Source organism: Microchirus variegatus (genome assembly GCF_963457635.1).
Source record: "Microchirus variegatus genome assembly, chromosome: 23".
NCBI classification, from domain to species: domain Eukaryota; kingdom Metazoa; phylum Chordata; class Actinopteri; order Pleuronectiformes; family Soleidae; genus Microchirus; species Microchirus variegatus.
The window spans coordinates 8,647,867-8,664,905 of record NC_139824.1 but is presented as its reverse complement, the minus strand read 5'-3'; the positions used below and the strand labels follow the sequence as shown (position 1 = coordinate 8,664,905).

At 43.0% G+C, this 17,039-nt stretch overlaps 1 protein-coding gene across 5 annotated transcripts in view; it reads left to right on the top strand.

The window, feature by feature from the left end:
* The window catches only part of fbxw7 (F-box and WD repeat domain containing 7), an 87,952-nt gene extending 71,137 nt beyond the window's left edge, over nucleotides 1–16,815 (top strand). For all 5 annotated transcript variants that reach the window (XM_083909708.1, XM_083909711.1, XM_083909709.1 and 2 more), the window contains 8 exons: nucleotides 363–497; nucleotides 1,896–2,019; nucleotides 2,144–2,280; nucleotides 2,764–2,877; nucleotides 8,621–8,802; nucleotides 9,970–10,195; nucleotides 11,510–11,720; nucleotides 14,296–16,815. In XM_083909708.1, the coding sequence (XP_083765834.1) occupies nucleotides 363–497; nucleotides 1,896–2,019; nucleotides 2,144–2,280; nucleotides 2,764–2,877; nucleotides 8,621–8,802; nucleotides 9,970–10,195; nucleotides 11,510–11,720; nucleotides 14,296–14,564 (1,398 nt within the window). In that variant the 3' untranslated portion in view covers nucleotides 14,565–16,815. The remainder of the gene's footprint in view (nucleotides 1–362; nucleotides 498–1,895; nucleotides 2,020–2,143; nucleotides 2,281–2,763; nucleotides 2,878–8,620; nucleotides 8,803–9,969; nucleotides 10,196–11,509; nucleotides 11,721–14,295) is intronic.
* Nucleotides 16,816–17,039: the final 224 nt, after the last annotated feature.

Below are 17,039 nucleotides of genomic sequence, written 5' to 3'. Positions count from 1 at the left end.
GGATTATAAAGCACAGTATGGCTTGTTAACACAGGCATCTGGCTTTGCAGGCATGAAGTGAAGTGAAGTCCGGCTTTTGAGTTATCCCCACGTGTGGACTATAAATCCAGCTAAATGCTACCGCCCTCTAAATAGAGGGAACTAGAGGATGTACCTCAACTTTTGGAAGGTCAGCAGTTGACTCATTAGCCGAGTTGAGGCGGCTAGTATGCTTTCATCTGTTGTGCGTTATGAATTGCGGGTTTTAACAAGGCTGCTTCCCCAGCAATCAAATGCCTGGGAGTTAAAAGTCACATTATAAAGAAGCAGCATCCAAATGAAATGTGGAGAATGTTTAACTTATCCTCTGTCCTCTGTTGCAGAGCTGGACTGGCCCCGAGAAGCTGCTGGCCCTGGATGAGTTGATTGACAGCTGTGAGCCCACACAAGTCAAGCATATGATGCAGGTGATAGAGCCACAGTTTCAGCGAGACTTTATCTCCCTGCTGCCCAAAGAGGTGAGTTCCTCCATCCCTCTTCCCTGTTATCAGTTCATAACTTCCTCTGTAGCCCGTATCCCTCTCTGCCTGAACTCCCACAGGAATCCTTCGCAGTAGACATTATTTTTGTGTGAATGAGTGTTTCCGACACGGAGACGAGGCCTCCTCTCCGGCTCTAATCCTGCCGCAGTCTTCCCTCACGTCATCCAACTACATCCATAGTGGACGCCTTGTCTCTGCTACAAAACTGGCAGCACAAACAATCTAATGTGCCAAAGTGATGATAAGATCGCATAAGGGATTCTTACAAAGCAGGCTCAGTCCACCGTTTCCTGTGCAGTTGATTAAAAAATCGAAACACCTGGTGTTTGTGTGGCAGATGTTACAATGAAGAATTCCATAGAGAGTTAATAGTTTTAATATTTCTAGTTGTCTGCACTGCTAGTTACAGAAAACAACTTAATGTGTTTACACCAAGATATTCGTTTTCTTTTCCCCCCTGTGTTTTTAAAATCCTCTTCTCTTTGACTTCTTTTACGCAATTCCACCTCTGCTCTCTGTGGAAATAAACCAGGTCCATGCTATGAAGTAATTTTAACAGGCCGGTCCCTGTGGTTGCACAATAAATTCATCTGGAATTGAAAGTGTAAAGGAGAGAGAATCTGTGTCGCGCTTGAAAAACAATCACCAACAAGAGATGCGTTTATAAAACTGTCAACTTTCAACAACACCAGAAATGACCAGTGGTTACTTTAACCCGGTTACTGAGCTCCGGGGTGTGTAAAAATTAGTCTCTCAAATAGGAGGATTTAATACTTTTTAAAGTAATATGCTGCCATAATTATAACCCCTTGTTTTTAATCATTATTTTCTATTACAAACTCATCAAGAAAATAATTAGATTTATCCTTTTAAGAACAATTTCAGATGTGGTTAGACATCACTCAATAAACCCTAATCATTCTTTTTAATGATGGATGGATTGACTATGTTTTGTAAGCGTTGTTCAAACATTTACTTGTGTGAATGTCTGAAAAAAACCTGAAAAGCAGACAATAATGTTTATATTTCCCAGTCAATGGGTTCAGATTTATGCTCATTCAACCGGGTTTTGTGTTTTCATTTGCCGTCTTTGGCTTAACGAATAGTATCACTTGCGTCGTTACTGGCTTTGTGAAGCGACTATTGCATGATTTTGCTGGGCTTTCATGGCAATGTTGATTCTGTTCTATGGTAACACAATCGTGTCAGTCAGTCGTGCCGTTGGTATTGTGACGTTTTTCTGCAGGCGTTTTTCTCCATACGTTGTTTGCACTGTTTTTAAACACCTGCTTTAGTAAAAAAAAAAAAAGATGGGTCCTCTTTGTGTCTTCTCTATTTACACCTCTCTTATGCTTTGCCCGTGTCTTTCAACAGCTGGCTTTGTATGTCCTGGCATTCCTGGAACCGAAGGACCTCCTCCAAGCAGCCCAGACGTGTCGCTACTGGCGCATCCTGGCAGAAGACAACCTGCTGTGGAGGGAGAAATGCAGAGAAGAGGGTGAGTTTTGAATTTAAGTAAGAGATACAGGCACAGAGATGGTGCTGTGGTCAGTTCTGTGCTCGACATCGTGGTTATACCTTCTTTGAAAGTCCAATGAGCTTCCATCTCTCTCTCCTAACAGGCATTGACGAGCCTCTGCCCCAGAAGAAGAGGAAAATTGTTCGGCCCGGCTTCACTCACAGCCCGTGGAAGAGTGCCTACATCAGGCAGCACAGAATAGACACTAACTGGAGGAGAGGGGACCTCAAATCACCTAAGGTAGCTCATTCTTCGATCTCGAGTTCCCCAGAGTTTCGCCTCATCCCAGCTGATCTCGTAGATCTGATGGCAATTGACTTTGAATCACAGAACTGGGTGATCTTATTCTTCTTCATTTTAAAGACTGTATTTGTCTGAAGTTTCCCATAAAGCACAGTCAACATGCTAATGGGCCTTGCTGCTTTAGAAACAGCTGCTGTTCATTTTATGCTTGCCCGTATTCTTCGCATAAACAGTATCCTCTCTCTTATGCTGAGACAGCATTCCTGTGACCCAGTATGTGTAAACAGAGACCACATCCATACAAACACACACACACCAAAGCATACAGCTCAGAGTAAAGATGGCGTACACCTGCAGCACTTGGCAACATGAGCCCTTTAATCTACTTACTTAGGTCTGCATTTTCAGTCCATCAACAATCCATGCATCTTCTGCGTCCTTCTTATTGTATCTCTTTTTCTATCCCTTCCTGTATCGAAGGTGCTGAAAGGTCACGACGACCACGTGATCACCTGCCTCCAGTTCTGTGGCAACCGCATTGTCAGCGGCTCCGACGACAACACGCTGAAAGTCTGGTCCGCCATCACAGGAAAGGTAAACGTGAACTACTTTTCCTGTTGTGGCTTCACATGTCTTTAATGCTTCTCTTCCTTCTACTCGATTGTTTTGTTCGACACTAATGGACTTACACAAAGTTCAAGTTTCATCTTATGTAACATAAGGAAGGAGCTGCCTTTTAAACCTCCCTTATCTTCTGTATTATTCAACCTTTTTAGCTCCTTTAGTGCCATTTTCTTCCAAATTTGTGGCCACCACAGCCCTGTTGCCTTTAGCTTTACACACAGTGAAACTCATGATTATCAGTCCATGTGGTTTTAATGGCAGTCAGGCAGGTTCTGCACAATACCTGGTGCTGTGCAGCATCCTCCTTTTTAAAAAAAAACTGAAATAGCTGCACACAACCAACGTACTGTTCCTTCTTTGACACTAGTGCATCCGTTGTGCCAGGTACTGTTCAGCCTGAGGCCGTTGCACAACTGGTTGCCTCCTCCCTCCTTTAGCCGACTGCTCTGCTCTCACTTGCAAGTCACGCGACGTGCAATGTTCTCACTTGTAAGTCATGTGAGAGTAGTTGTTTTTTTTTCATATCGCAATATTATCGCAGATTCTGTAAGTCTGTAAGTCGTTCAGCCCTACCGGTAAGACCTTTTATCTCTTCGCTACTTAGAAGACGGGTTACACAGCAAGCATTGTTAGTATTCATGGCTGAACCTGGTGCAGCCCACAGGCTTTGTCCTGCCACTTTATTCTGTGTATTAAACAGAGAGGCAGCAGTTGTGGCAGTGTGGTGTTTGAGAGGTACACAGATTGTTGTACCTTTTTCCTTTTCAGCTCAAATAAACGAGATGAGTCTGGGCTGTGGAACTTGCTACTTCATTAAAAGAAAGGCCTTAAAGAAATTGATATTTTGAATAATTACACTGCAGCAGGTTTCTCTTTTTGTTCCACACAATATGCCAGAGAGCTCGCTTTTCATTCCTGCACAGTCTCACAGTCTAACAGATAGTAAAGTTGGCATTCGGCCCACTGGTGATTACACGCATAATAGTCTGCATTTGCTGATCTGAAGAGATTTCACCAAGGTCATCTGATAGGCATGGTGTACAAATAGGCTCTCCTTCACCCAAAGACGTATCAAGATGACACGTTGCTGAGTTACAGTTTGCGGTGGTGGAAGTCAAAGTTTGAGTCACATCGCCGGCAATCTTTTTATGAAGCCACCATGCAGTCAGACGTAGCACAAACAGTGCATTGTGTCCATGGTTGCCGCATATCTGCCTCAGGATTGTTTGTTTACGTTAGCCGCATGGAAGAGAGGAGCCTGAATCCTCTGTTAAGGTGGTGTATTCAGAGCTCATCCACACTGAAGATTTCATCTCTTTGCTTATTTAGCTCTTAACACCAGAGGGAGAAACCCCCCTGGCTGGAGAGGAATGGCCAATTAAGCCCAGTCGACCATTTCACATGAAGTGGCTGTCGATGCCAGTAAAACTGTAAAGTGAAAATACAATGGGATTCCCAGAACTGGCATTTGTTTTTCTTTTTCTCTGTCAACATCCTTTACGGTCTATGCCAGCTTTTTTGAAGTCTTGATTGCTATCTCTTTTTTTTTTTTTTGATCCATGTGAGGTGCATGTCTATAAAGATGCTCTCAGTGATCATGTATCCTCTGGCTCCTGGCCCACATGACAATATCAATTACTCTTCTTCATTTCTTATTTTCCTTCATATTGCAAATAGCCAAAAGATGATTAGTAAAGTCGCTCCTCCATTTGTTTGACCTTGGTGTGCCTATTTCCTGACAAATAAATCCACTAACCTAAGGTACGCCTTCCACTGTCAAGCCTCTAACACCTGGACTTTAGTTTTACTTAGATTTGGGTCAATAAGAGGTTGAAAAATGGAGAATGAACAAGAATGAGAAACTCACATTTCAGTCTTCAAGTCTGATGCCATTAGAGTGAAGACTTGTTTTTCTGTTTCATTCCATTCCCCCTTTTTCCATCTTTGACTTTAGATTGTGTTTCCCTCATCAGACTCAAGTCGTCTCCCCAAATCAGTAATGAGTTTGGTGGATTATTATAGATTACAAGGGTGAATTGCCTCATGACCTGAGATGAGTGGTTACCTCTGTGCTTTTCTTCAGATTGGTAGATGGATTTATTTTCTTTCTTTTTTTCTGCGGTTTGAATTAAAAGGCTTGATTCTCTTGAATCACTTTGTAGGTAGAGGATTAACTTGATAGGATTGAGAAAATAAATTGTTTACACCCTGGACAAATTGTGCCGGAGGAAGAGCAGAGTTGACTCTTCTTCTCTGATACTTGTGGGCCTTTAGAAACTTCACCACTCAGTGTTGAGCCAATCGAGCTCCATAACATCACTTTACGGTGTTAAAATGTCCTCATGTATCGTATATGATACATTTTTAAATACCAGTGTCTACTGTTTCATCTCCGTAGCCAGTTCTAATTCAGCCTCTTGCTGTGAGGCAATCAGAGAATTATTGTCATATGAGCACATTACATGTAAATGCTTCTACACCTCTGGAAGAAGTGGGTCGTTGCTTAGTGATCAGGTGTGACGATGGGGATTTGATTGAGGTGAAAATATTGCATCAGACACTGAGTCATACTGTATAAGAGCTTTGGTTTAATGTCTTAAAAAAATAAGCTTGATCTCCTGCTGACAAAGACACCTTTTCTAAAACCTGAAAGAGACCTTTGTCTTTGTGTTGCCCTCTATTGTCACTGAGATATGTCGTTTTTTGTTTTTTTCTGGTCCATGCACACAAACCGCAGCGCTACATATCATTGCATCAAACGTGGCTTTTCTGAGCAGTGCAACAGAGCAGCACGTGTCCTTGGCGGTGCTCGTCAGCGGCAACCTCAGCTGTCAGGCTGATCTAAGATGGCAGACTTATGGGCTGTTGTCATTTGGAGGGAGAGGTTTCCTCTGCCAGATACTGTAGCTGCACGGACACTCCTTCACCTCGCTGTAACGCAGATAAGGGATTGTTTTTGGAGCTGAGAGTCTAGTGGGGCTATTAAGTTGATTAGACATGGGGGAGATTACTTCTTAACATTGTAATGAAATCTTTGAAGTCGATCTATTAGTGAAACACAACAGAGGCTGTGATCTTGCGTTTTCTTTTTGCCCTTTTCAGCCGAGGGGGAAAGTAGTGTGTAATTATTGTAGCGTGTGGTGTGGTGTGATATCAATCTGTCAACATTTGGAGAATCATTAAATCACACCCATCTCATCAAATCAGCTGCACAAGGAATGGATTTAAAAAAAATAAAACCAAACATGTTGACGATCCACACAAAGATCTCAGAATAGCTTTAGACTTCACCAGTTTTATTTTTTTACCACTTAATCTACCAGCAATTTTCTGCTAAACAAGCTAAAAGCAGGAGCAGTTTTTCTGCTGTTGCAGGGAAACGCGTGCCAAGTTAAGGCACTTTTAAATCGGGCATCGTGGTGGCGCAGTTGGCCAAAGTGTCCCTACTGAAAATAATGAAGCAGGCACCAGCAAAGATGTTTTTTTATTTTTTGCCTTTGCCTCTGCCAAGATCATTATGTCTGTGCGTCAGAACGATTCAGGAAATGGTTTCATTTCAAACAATCGTCCTGTTGGTCGTAAACAGGAAGTCCATCGCCATGACTGTTAAAATGTGAACTATGTAGAAATGTTAATTGTACATTTAAGGTATTCTCAGAATAGACTCCTGCCTGCCAAGCTCAAGCACACGTTTTTTCGCATTGAAAACCATGGAACACCATCTTAAAATCTGCTTTTACCTTGATTTTTGTCTCTGTATTGGGGAAAAAAAGATGTCTAAAGTTGATTAAACTGTTTCCATGATTTTTTTAGTCATGTGAATGTAACATAATGATAGCTTGACCTGAGGTGGTTTATTTTAGCCTTTGTAAAGCTGCAAATCAATATACCTTTAGTCTTCTCAACCCGCGTGTTTTGATGTTCTGCTAAGGTCAACAAACATGGATTTTTCACTCTAGAAAACAGTACTTGAGTATTTAATGTTTTTTATGACCGCTAACCTGAGAAGTCTGTGTTTTTGAGAGTGGATGATGAGTTGAGTACCTCATTTACTATTTCCCAATGGTATAGATTCCATACATTCACTGCTGTGCAAACAGAAGCAAACCTATCACTGTCTTCTCTGCTCATTGAGTGGCAGAGCAGCGAGTGGTTTCCCAGACAGAGGCTGTGCACTACATGACAGACAAAATCTCCTTTCTCACATACAAATCAGAACTTCATATGGAGGAGCTGCATCTTTTAACATATATAGCCTTAACAAAAGTTTCACAGAATTGCTCTTCGGTACAAAGTCAATTTATCAGGGCCTCCTCGACACAGAATGCAAATACATTGCAGTGGCGTCGTGATTTTGTTAATTTGGTGTACTGCGGCTCCACAGAACATTGACCTTAAAAAGCCACGTTCGAGATTTTGACCTGGTCTCGTTCTTGAAACGAAGAGGAGAATAAACACGATTCATTAAAAAAAACAAATAAGAATCTCCTTTCATTCTCAGAGATGGGATTATTTTATGTTTGTTCCGCAGACAGACAAAGATGCCTAAGCCCTTCATTTCACATGCTCTCTCTTCCCACGCCGTTTCAGTGGGCTTTAATCATACACTGCGATTCTTGTTCTTGGAACCTTAAACACTGGCTTCGATTCTCGAGAAAAGAACGAAAAAGAAGAAAAAAAAAAAAGCTCAGTTAAAACTGCAGGTTTGTAGCTGAATATTACACAGCAGTGGCACCGATTTTGCCAAATGTGAGTGAAGATCCATGTTGAATAGTGTTGTGAAAAATCTGCATAATATACCACCTTTCTGTCATATTCTGAATGTGCAACGAAGTGTGCTTTAGTGGAACGTCTCTCCAGCTGGGGTGTTCTCTTTTCACCGGTGTCACAGACCTAAGAAAACGGTCCATGGCGATAAAACAAGAGCGACTTAAACACTGTGGTGAGGTTGACTGTAAGGTCACGCTACATTGACCTACAATTAATGAAGGGCTTCTCTTTATCACAGGAGGTGGTGGGAGAGTGCAGGCTGCAGAGACATCCACCCTTTTCCCCCCACTTGCTGCAGTAAAAGCGATGCGCTGCCATTCACTGCTCAGTGGCTTATCAGCTGCAGTCGGCGGGGGGGGGGGGGGGGGGGGTTCACATGTTGTACATTTCAGAGGCTTTATGCTCCTGAACCTGTGCAATCACCGCTGACCAACTCCACAGTTTGCTCCTCTCCCCAAAGACTGTTTAATTGAATGCACTTAGGTTTATTAAATTTAGGGACAAATGAAATACACAGTGGAGACGGACGCAAATTCAATTGATCAGAAAGAACTACTCTAATGAATGGTTAATCTACCTTACCTAATGCACATGAATATCCACTTTTCTTATGATTGAAGACAGTTGTCAACTCTTTCTTCCAAAAAGAAAAAAAACTCAAGCAATTAAAAAAGATCCAACAGCTCAGAGTGACTCTGTCCCAGTGCAGCAGCAGCAGCAGGTAGAAATGACTGAACTCTTCCTCCCCATTAAAGGTCACACACATTTAATTGTCCTTGTCTTTTTTTCCCCCCTGAAGGCAAAAGATGGTCATACAGAGAGAAGAAATGTGATTTTTATGAATCTAATTTATGATCTGTTATGAATAAAAATAACCCTGAATGTCTTTGAAACGTGTCATTGATCGAGACGTTCCTTCTCCTCTTCTTCTTCGTCTTCACAGTGTCTGCGAACGTTGGTGGGCCACACGGGCGGGGTGTGGTCATCCCAGATGCGAGACAACATTATTATCAGTGGTTCGACTGATCGCACACTCAAGGTCTGGAACGCAGAGACGGGAGAATGTATCCACACCCTCTATGGGCATACCTCAACAGTGCGCTGCATGCACTTACATGAGAAAAGGTATGGAGCAATCGCACGGGCAAACACCGCTAAGCCTTAATGAGCCTGTTTAACAGGAAAAAGAAAAACCACACGAGTATCGACTGATATGTAACTTTTATAATAGATGAATAACGGAGATTTATCAAGTATAAAGGCCAAAGAGTCCCTCGTGACTGAGGATTAACTGCCCTTTTTGTCTTGAGTTGTTAAACTGATATCTTACACATAACACACAGGCCACAGGCTGTGCCGCTTTCTGTCTTACATCGAGAAATTAACAACCTGGATCACATTCATCTGAGAACAACAACCTTTTTCCACGGTAAAAGTGTAACCGTAGCGGTGACCTTACGACAGCGGGAGTGAAAGAGGACAGTGTGTGTATGACGGTGAGAGCTTGTGGTTTTACAGTGATTAAATAGACCCTGTAAAATGTCTTCAGTCAACTGCTGCTCACTTATTCACTCAGTATTACTCTCCAGTCCCAAAGTGCTCTATTTGCCTTAGGGCCCACCAAGGTTTTTTGTGTAGTATTTGATTACTCACCCACTGAAAACACTGAGAACTGCCTGCAGACAGTGAAAAACATGTTGGTGATCTCCATCTTAGTATCACCGAGAGGCATTTTAGAATATGTGCTGTGTGTCACTACAGAATGTAAATGGCCTGTGAATGGAAAACCTTCATTTAATGGAGTAATGTCTCTCTAGGTCTTTATTGAAGCATCAAGAAATCTGGTGGAAATTAAGTAAAACAGCCTCAATCAGTGAATAAATGTAATGTTTTCTCTCTTTTTTTTATATAAATGACAGCTTTCGATTCAAACTATCACCACAATCGTCACAAGGTTAAAAAAAACAAACGTAGGCAACCATTCTTCCCTGAAGGCAGTTTCCCTTTCAATAAACTTCTGGCTGCTCAGAGACATCCGTTTGAGTCAGAGAGGTGTTTTTGTACGATCAAGTATGAACATGACTGTGACGCTGTGTGTTACTCACAAGAGAAGCAAACACACAATGTTCATACCTGCGTCATTACTCTGTCAACGAGCTGACAAGAGGTGTAAGGAGAGTTTAAATAAAAGGTTTAAATGAATTGGACAGAATGGATAATATTACATAATGGGAAAACTATTTCAACTGTGTCAATAATCGCTGACTCGTCTGTATGTGCTTTCCTCGTCAGGGTGGTCAGTGGCTCTCGCGATGCCACGCTGCGCGTCTGGGACATTGAGACGGGTCAGTGTTTACATGTCCTCATGGGCCATGTGGCGGCGGTTCGCTGTGTCCAGTACGACGGCCGGCGGGTGGTCAGCGGTGCTTACGACTTCATGGTTAAAGTGTGGGACCCGGAGACGGAGACTTGCCTCCACACGCTGCAGGGCCACACCAACAGAGTGTATTCATTACAGGTGAGATTACGTGTGTGGAGTTTGAACAGTTCATATTTTTCTCACCAGTGATCAGTGAATCAGATTAGGATAATAGCCTTAAAGGAGACATATTATGCAAAATCAACTTTTTAATCATTTTAATACTTGGGACTCTGGAGGCCCTATGAGGAGGCAAAGTGTGAAAAAAGATGACTCTGTCATGTTTTTGTGGTCCGCCTCAGTCTAAGTACAGGAGATAAAACACGTGATGTTGACGTGTGCACGAGAATGCAGGCGAGGGCAATAATATCCGGAAGTCCGCGAAGTGTTCTATTCTTGGCTGCGCAGTGCAGCACAGAGTGCTACACAAACTTCCAGCCTCAGAGGATTTATGTGTCCAGTGGATACATTTTATAGCAATAATGATGGCTTTTCCAAATGCTAACTGCTGTTAGCTGCCGAAGCCTCAGTGACGCTGACGTAGTTTCTTGTGTCTCATTTGCATTTAAAGAGACATGCACTCAAAACCGAGTGTTCTGAACAGGGCTGTTTTGGCAGGGTGATTGAACTGCTGTGGTGCTTCATCCTTATTTTGACGGAAGCATGTCACAGACATGTTCATTAGGACACCAGGGAACTAGGTTGTCTTTTAGAAATAGAGTATAATATGTCTACTTTAGGTAAGACACTGTCATGTAAGACATATGAACTTCCACGTTTCTGTTTATATTATTGTCGTCATGATCAGAGTATTGTCTCACTGCAGGAGACATAATATTGATTTAAGTCATCATCAGACAGTGAAACATAAAAACATGACTATAAATGGTAGATTCTGTTAGCAGCTCTAGTAAACATCATAGTCGGACTATGAGCTGGACTTGTTGGCTCAGTTTGAACTTGGCTGGAGTTTCTCTTTCAACTGTCCTCTACCTTAATGAGACTAATTAATTAACTGCATGTTTATATCTTTTATCAATAATTAATATTGTTCATATTCATACAAATGTTTGTTGATTCCCCCCCTCAAATCTATTTTTCAACAAAATAACGTCCTCTACCTCGCTCTGCACTTTCACCGGTGTCATCACTTTCAGAGAAGAGGCGGCGGTTTACTCCACTGTTAGATTGGTTTTTGTAGCACGCTTGCATCGTTTGTGTGTAATAACGAGAAGCGACGCCTTTCGCCGATCAATAAAATTCATTCATTTCAATGAGCTTCATCTTCAGTTTGTTAATAGAACAGAAGAACATGCCGCGTAAGGCATCTGCAAGTCGAGGTGACATACGCAGTTATCTTGAAGCGGTGCCTTGGCTTTCCGCCAGTTTAAATTGATCCCCCTGTGTCTCTAGTTTGATGGGATCCATGTGGTGAGCGGCTCATTGGACACGTCCATAAGGGTCTGGGACGTGGAGACGGGGAACTGCATCCACACGCTAACGGGGCATCAGTCCCTCACAAGCGGCATGGAGCTAAAAGACAACATCTTGGTGTCGGGCAACGCAGACTCCACTGTCAAGATCTGGGACATCAAGACAGGCCAGTGCCTACAAACACTGCAAGGTGAGTCCACTCAGAAAATATAGTCAAGACGTTGGCGAGAATAGAATTAATGATTTTATTCAAAATAAGAATTTTTGACCTCCAGCAAAACTGTTTTCAGCTGTGCTAACATTATTGCACAAGGGTTTTCAAGGGTTTTCTAATCATCCAATAGCTTTCTAACGCAATGTACCATTAGAACACTGGAAATGGGCCTCTATACACCTGTGTACATATTCCATTAAAAAGACGTTTGCAGCTAGAATAGTCGTTTACCACATTAACAATGTATAGAGTGTTTATTTAATGTTATATTCATTGGAAAAGAAGTGCTTTTCCTTAAAAAATAAGGAAATTTCTAAGTGCGCCCAAACTTTTGAATGGTAGTGCAATTTTATAAAATAAGTAAATCTGAATTTTATGATGACTAAATGATGGGTATTTCAGTTTTGGAGCACTAGTGCCACTTGTGAACAAAGTTATTGTTGAGACCTGAATGTGTTGACTGTGTGTGTGCGGTTACACACCTTGTGTCTGCGTGTCCTGATTATCGACTCATGTCTCTTTGTCTGAAAGTGAAAAGCTCCACCGCTCCATTAGCAGCAGCAGTGGTCCCTCTCACTGAGTTCAGACCATTTGCTGAATCACAGCAGCAGACGCCCGGTGCCCCGCCCCTAAATGCCCTCATTAACAAACCACAGAACTGCGTGCTGGTCGTCCTTACACAACACACACACAACACACACACACACACATTCAGCCACTGAACAAAAAGATGCCCCAGTGAGAGACTGAAGAGAGGGTGGATGTGTGTGTGCTTTGTAAAGAGGGGATGGATGACTACAGTCGGGGAATGAGGGTCTGATAACTTTGTAGGTCATATAATTAGGTCAGTGGACAATATCTGCCATTCATTTGTGTTTTTTGATAAGACAATAGACCATTAACAAGGCAGTGACTGTCAGCTGATGGCCATAAAGGTAGAGATGGAGGAGGCTGCTCTGTTGTGGTAATAGGGAGAGGAGGAAGGGAGGGTTGTTGGGGGTTGGTGCAGAGCAGTGTTGTATACTTCAGGTTTATAACACAGCCTTTAAATCGATGGAAAATATGAGAATGAGTGTTGATGGTGTGATTTCAACATCTTCTCTGCATGAAAACTAAATTAAGACTTGAAACGCCTCGGTAAAGAAGGAAAAGATGTTCGATTTTGAAACTTTGTCTCGCCTGAATTGATTTAATTAAGATGCGATTTTCGCCGCCATGTTCCCTGTATCTGTGGCCTCCTGCCAGCTGCCAGCTCACGGATGCAGCAGGCCGAGGTGTGTCCTCTGTGACAGCGACGGCGAAACATCTCACTGCAGCTCGTCCTGTGAAACCTCGTCTGCTGCAGGAAAGACCTGGGCTGCTCCGTCACAGCTGCTTCATGAATAAGAGAAGGAGCTTTTCTCTTCATCTCGCAGCAGACTTACAAAGGCTCTTTGCTCCGTCGCTGGGTTTTCTCCACGACTTCTCTGCATTAGTCTGGTTATTAGAGATGGCGTTTGGAGCGAGAGACTGACGCGAGGAGTTGTCTTTAATCAAAGTGTTTACTCGAGCAGGTAAACCTCTCATCTGGTGATCAACACACAAGACTGGGTGTCATTGTATTAGGTCTTAAAACTGTTAAGATTGAAATGAAAGAGTAGAGGTCATGTTTATTTTAGGTGGGATGTCTGTGACACTGTGGAAAATCCCCAGAGGAATGAAATCAGGAATGAAACTTATCCGGAAAATATGTCAACGTGAAGAAGTTTGGATAAACCCAGACTGATATCTGTCACCTCTGCTTATTTTTAAATGAAAATAGTATACACTGGGGAAAAAATGGTGAATGAAAATGCTAGAAAGGCCAGGCACCTGCATTAAACAGTGGAACAGTCCATTAAAATGTCCTTTAACTGAAATTTGAACCAAATTTTTCTTCAAGCCTGGCAGTCCAGTCCACAAAGTCCTCTTCTGTATCCACAGTTTACTTTTGCCAGTCTAACAGAAGTGGGAGGGGCATTCCGTTTGTCACAGAGGAGAGCTGCAGAGATGTGTGTGTGCTCTTGTATTTCTATGCTTGTGTGGACCACCCCCTGGTTAAATACCTTTTTTGTGGGGACAGTTTTCCTTTTGGGGACATAATGCCAGGTTCCGTACGTGGTCCCTACAGTGTGGTACAGACATGTATGTAGGTGTGTGGGCTCTTGTATTTCTATTCTTATGTGGACCACCCCCTGGCAAAACACCTTTTTTGTGGGGACATTTTTCCTTTTGGGGACATTATGCCAGGTTCAGAATGTGGTACAGACGTGTGTGTGTGTGATGAGTAACTTTAAGTGCTGCTGACAGTCCTAATATTTCCTGGACTCTCACAAAGTTCTGTCCCAGGAGCAGAGATGTTTTATGGCCAGTAAATATGTATGAGGAACTATATTTAGACCGCGATGCCTTCCTTCTGCTGCAGAGAAGCTAAAGTTCTTGAGCTCCTATAGTAAAAAAAAAAAAAAAAAAACTTTTCTCTCTCTGTCTGTCTATAAACTCTAACCATGTGTGTGTGTCTTTGTGTGTTCAGGTCCACACAAGCACCAGAGCGCTGTGACGTGCCTCCAGTTCAACAAGAACTTTGTCATCACCAGCTCGGACGACGGCACGGTCAAACTGTGGGACCTGAAGACGGGCGAGTTCATCCGCAACCTGGTGACTCTGGAGAGCGGCGGCAGCGGAGGCGTGGTGTGGCGCATCCGAGCCTCCAACACCAAGCTGGTGTGCGCGGTCGGCAGCCGCAACGGCACGGAGGAGACCAAGCTGCTGGTGCTGGACTTTGACGTGGACATGAAGTGAGACGGTGGGGACGGGACGATTTTTTTCAGGGGGGGGAGGTGAACGAAACGGCGACAGAGCGAGGGAGATGAGGCGCGGAGAGAAAAACCAGAGGGCAGAAGCCGAGAGCTCTTTGCGTAAACTTGCAAAATCAACAACAACAACCACCATCAACAGCGGGCTGTCCTTCATCTTCCCTGTCCCTGCCTCTCTCCTGCGTACATGTTACTGACAAAGCCACAGACCCCTCTCACGTCATCACAGTCCCTGCCTCTGAGCGTCTACCTCCGCCCACCAGGTGGAGTCGAGAGGATGGGGGGGGGCACAAAGCTGTCTCATGATTAGTCTGAGAGGAAGAAGAAGAAAAGGAACGACTGATGATGACTGAACTCTTTTTGAAGTCGCTCCCCGCCCTTTCAGTTCGGAGAGACTCTCGCTTCAAACCTTGACAGATTTTGAGATGTACAGAGATATATTATTTTTTAAAAGCCCCCCCACACCCGTGCATACACCCTCACCTTCCCCCTCCCTCATCAGTACACACACACACACACACACACTCTGACACACACATACCAGGAAGTGGACAACACTGACCATAGGAAAAAGCTTGAGCGAGGTGGGAGATGTTTTAAAGGTGAATTTTCTCCACAGTTACACGTTAAAGAGCTGCTCGACATCAAAGGAGGGAAAGCGGGAGGTTTTCGTCGTTTCTCGTCACTCATTCTCGCTCTCCACTTAGTGTCTTTCTTTAGTTTGGTTTTTCTTTACAATAATCGCACACAAACACAACTGTGAATTTCAGTACCTTTTTTTTTTTGGTTTATCATATGAAAGGGGTTTCTGTATTGTTGTTGTGATTTTTTTTTTTTTTTCCTCCCCACCTCCCCTCGCCCCACCCCCACCTCCCCCACTCCTTTTTTTTTTTCTTGCCGTTGCCAACAGCAACAAATCCCAGTATTAGAAACCTGCTCAGTTTAGGTTTGCTGTCATGATGTCACAGGATTTTCTCTCTTTCTTTCGGTCTTGTTTTGCGTTGTTTGTTCTTCCTCTCTGTTTTCCACATACCTGGGGTTTGGAGCGCCGTCTCCACATCAACGTCAATGCTGTCCGGAGTTTTTCAGCCCCCCCCCCCCTCCCCTCTCCTCTCCTTTTTCCCCAGTGGCCAAACTGTATTTATGCTGCTAGATGAATGGAAAAGAGAGAGATGGAACTCTTACTTGCTGTGACGTTTTAGTCCCAGGCGGAAAAAAAAATTCCAAATTGAACTCTGTATGTTTGGACTTGAAAACAAAAGATGACAAAAGATGAACATGCGACATTTTTGTTTTTTGTTTTGATTTTGCCACTGAAAACTTGAGCCAAACGTGCCTCTACGAGGCTGAGAGGAGGGGGGAGCGTGTCCGACAGATGCCGACAGGATCGCCTGCTGAGAGGAAACCGAGCGGGATGCGTGTGCGTGCATGAGTGCGTGTGTTAAAGCGTGTTAATGGGCTACTTGTAAACACATTCCTTGGGACAACGCTCTTTCAGCCTGTTCTTTGGGGAAATGTACAAATGCTGTGTGGACTGGTGAAGAAAAAAAACAACAAAAACAAACAAAAACTAGCAGATGTATCAACTTTTAACACACGAATGAAAGAAGTGTCCGTGTCCATGTGCGACTGTTGTTCCATTCAAAGATGTCTGAAGCGACAGAGGAGACCATCACAAACATCAGCCGACTGGTCGAGCGGCCAGGAGTCATAGTGTTACACGTGTTGCAGTTTAAAAAAAACAAAAAAAAACGCCTCGGTTGCAGCCTTGTGGTTCGTCAGCGGAGGAAGAATTCAAAAACCCACACAAACGCACACACACACACACACACACACAAAAAGGCGACAAACATGAACTGAAAAACATTGTAGCCAAAAATCGTCTCAATCTCCAAGAGTCACAAACTCAAGCTGAACTGTGAAAGTGGTATAACACTGTATATTAAAAAAGAAAAAAAAAAGACAACAATCTTGCTCTATCTCCTCTTGTTGTTTTCTCCCTCTGTTATAATTTATGGTCTGGTTTGAGAAATCGGACTTTGTTGCAGGTGTTTTTATTTTTTCAGTTCATGTAAACTGCCTGGCAAAAAAAGAAAACAGACAGAAAAAAACCTTAAAGGGATTGTGTATTTGTTTGATTCACTTAGAATTTTATTTTCTTATAACTTAAGTGCAATAAAATGTGGGTTTTTCTTTTTTCATTTCAAGCATATCAGTTGTCTGTTTTTGTTACCTGTGTGAAGGCATCTTATATGTTCAATAAAGCAAATTATTTGATTAATTACGTTGGCGAGGGAAATACTTCGAAGGTTTAACGCAGCGCAGCTTTAATCCGCCAGAGCACCTGTTTAGTTTAAGCTCAGATTCACTGAATTAAACGGGTCTGGACAGTTCAGCGGCAGCCATGTTGGATCCAGTTCATCCTCTTTCATCGTGAAACGAGTTAGTTTGCGTCAGTCTG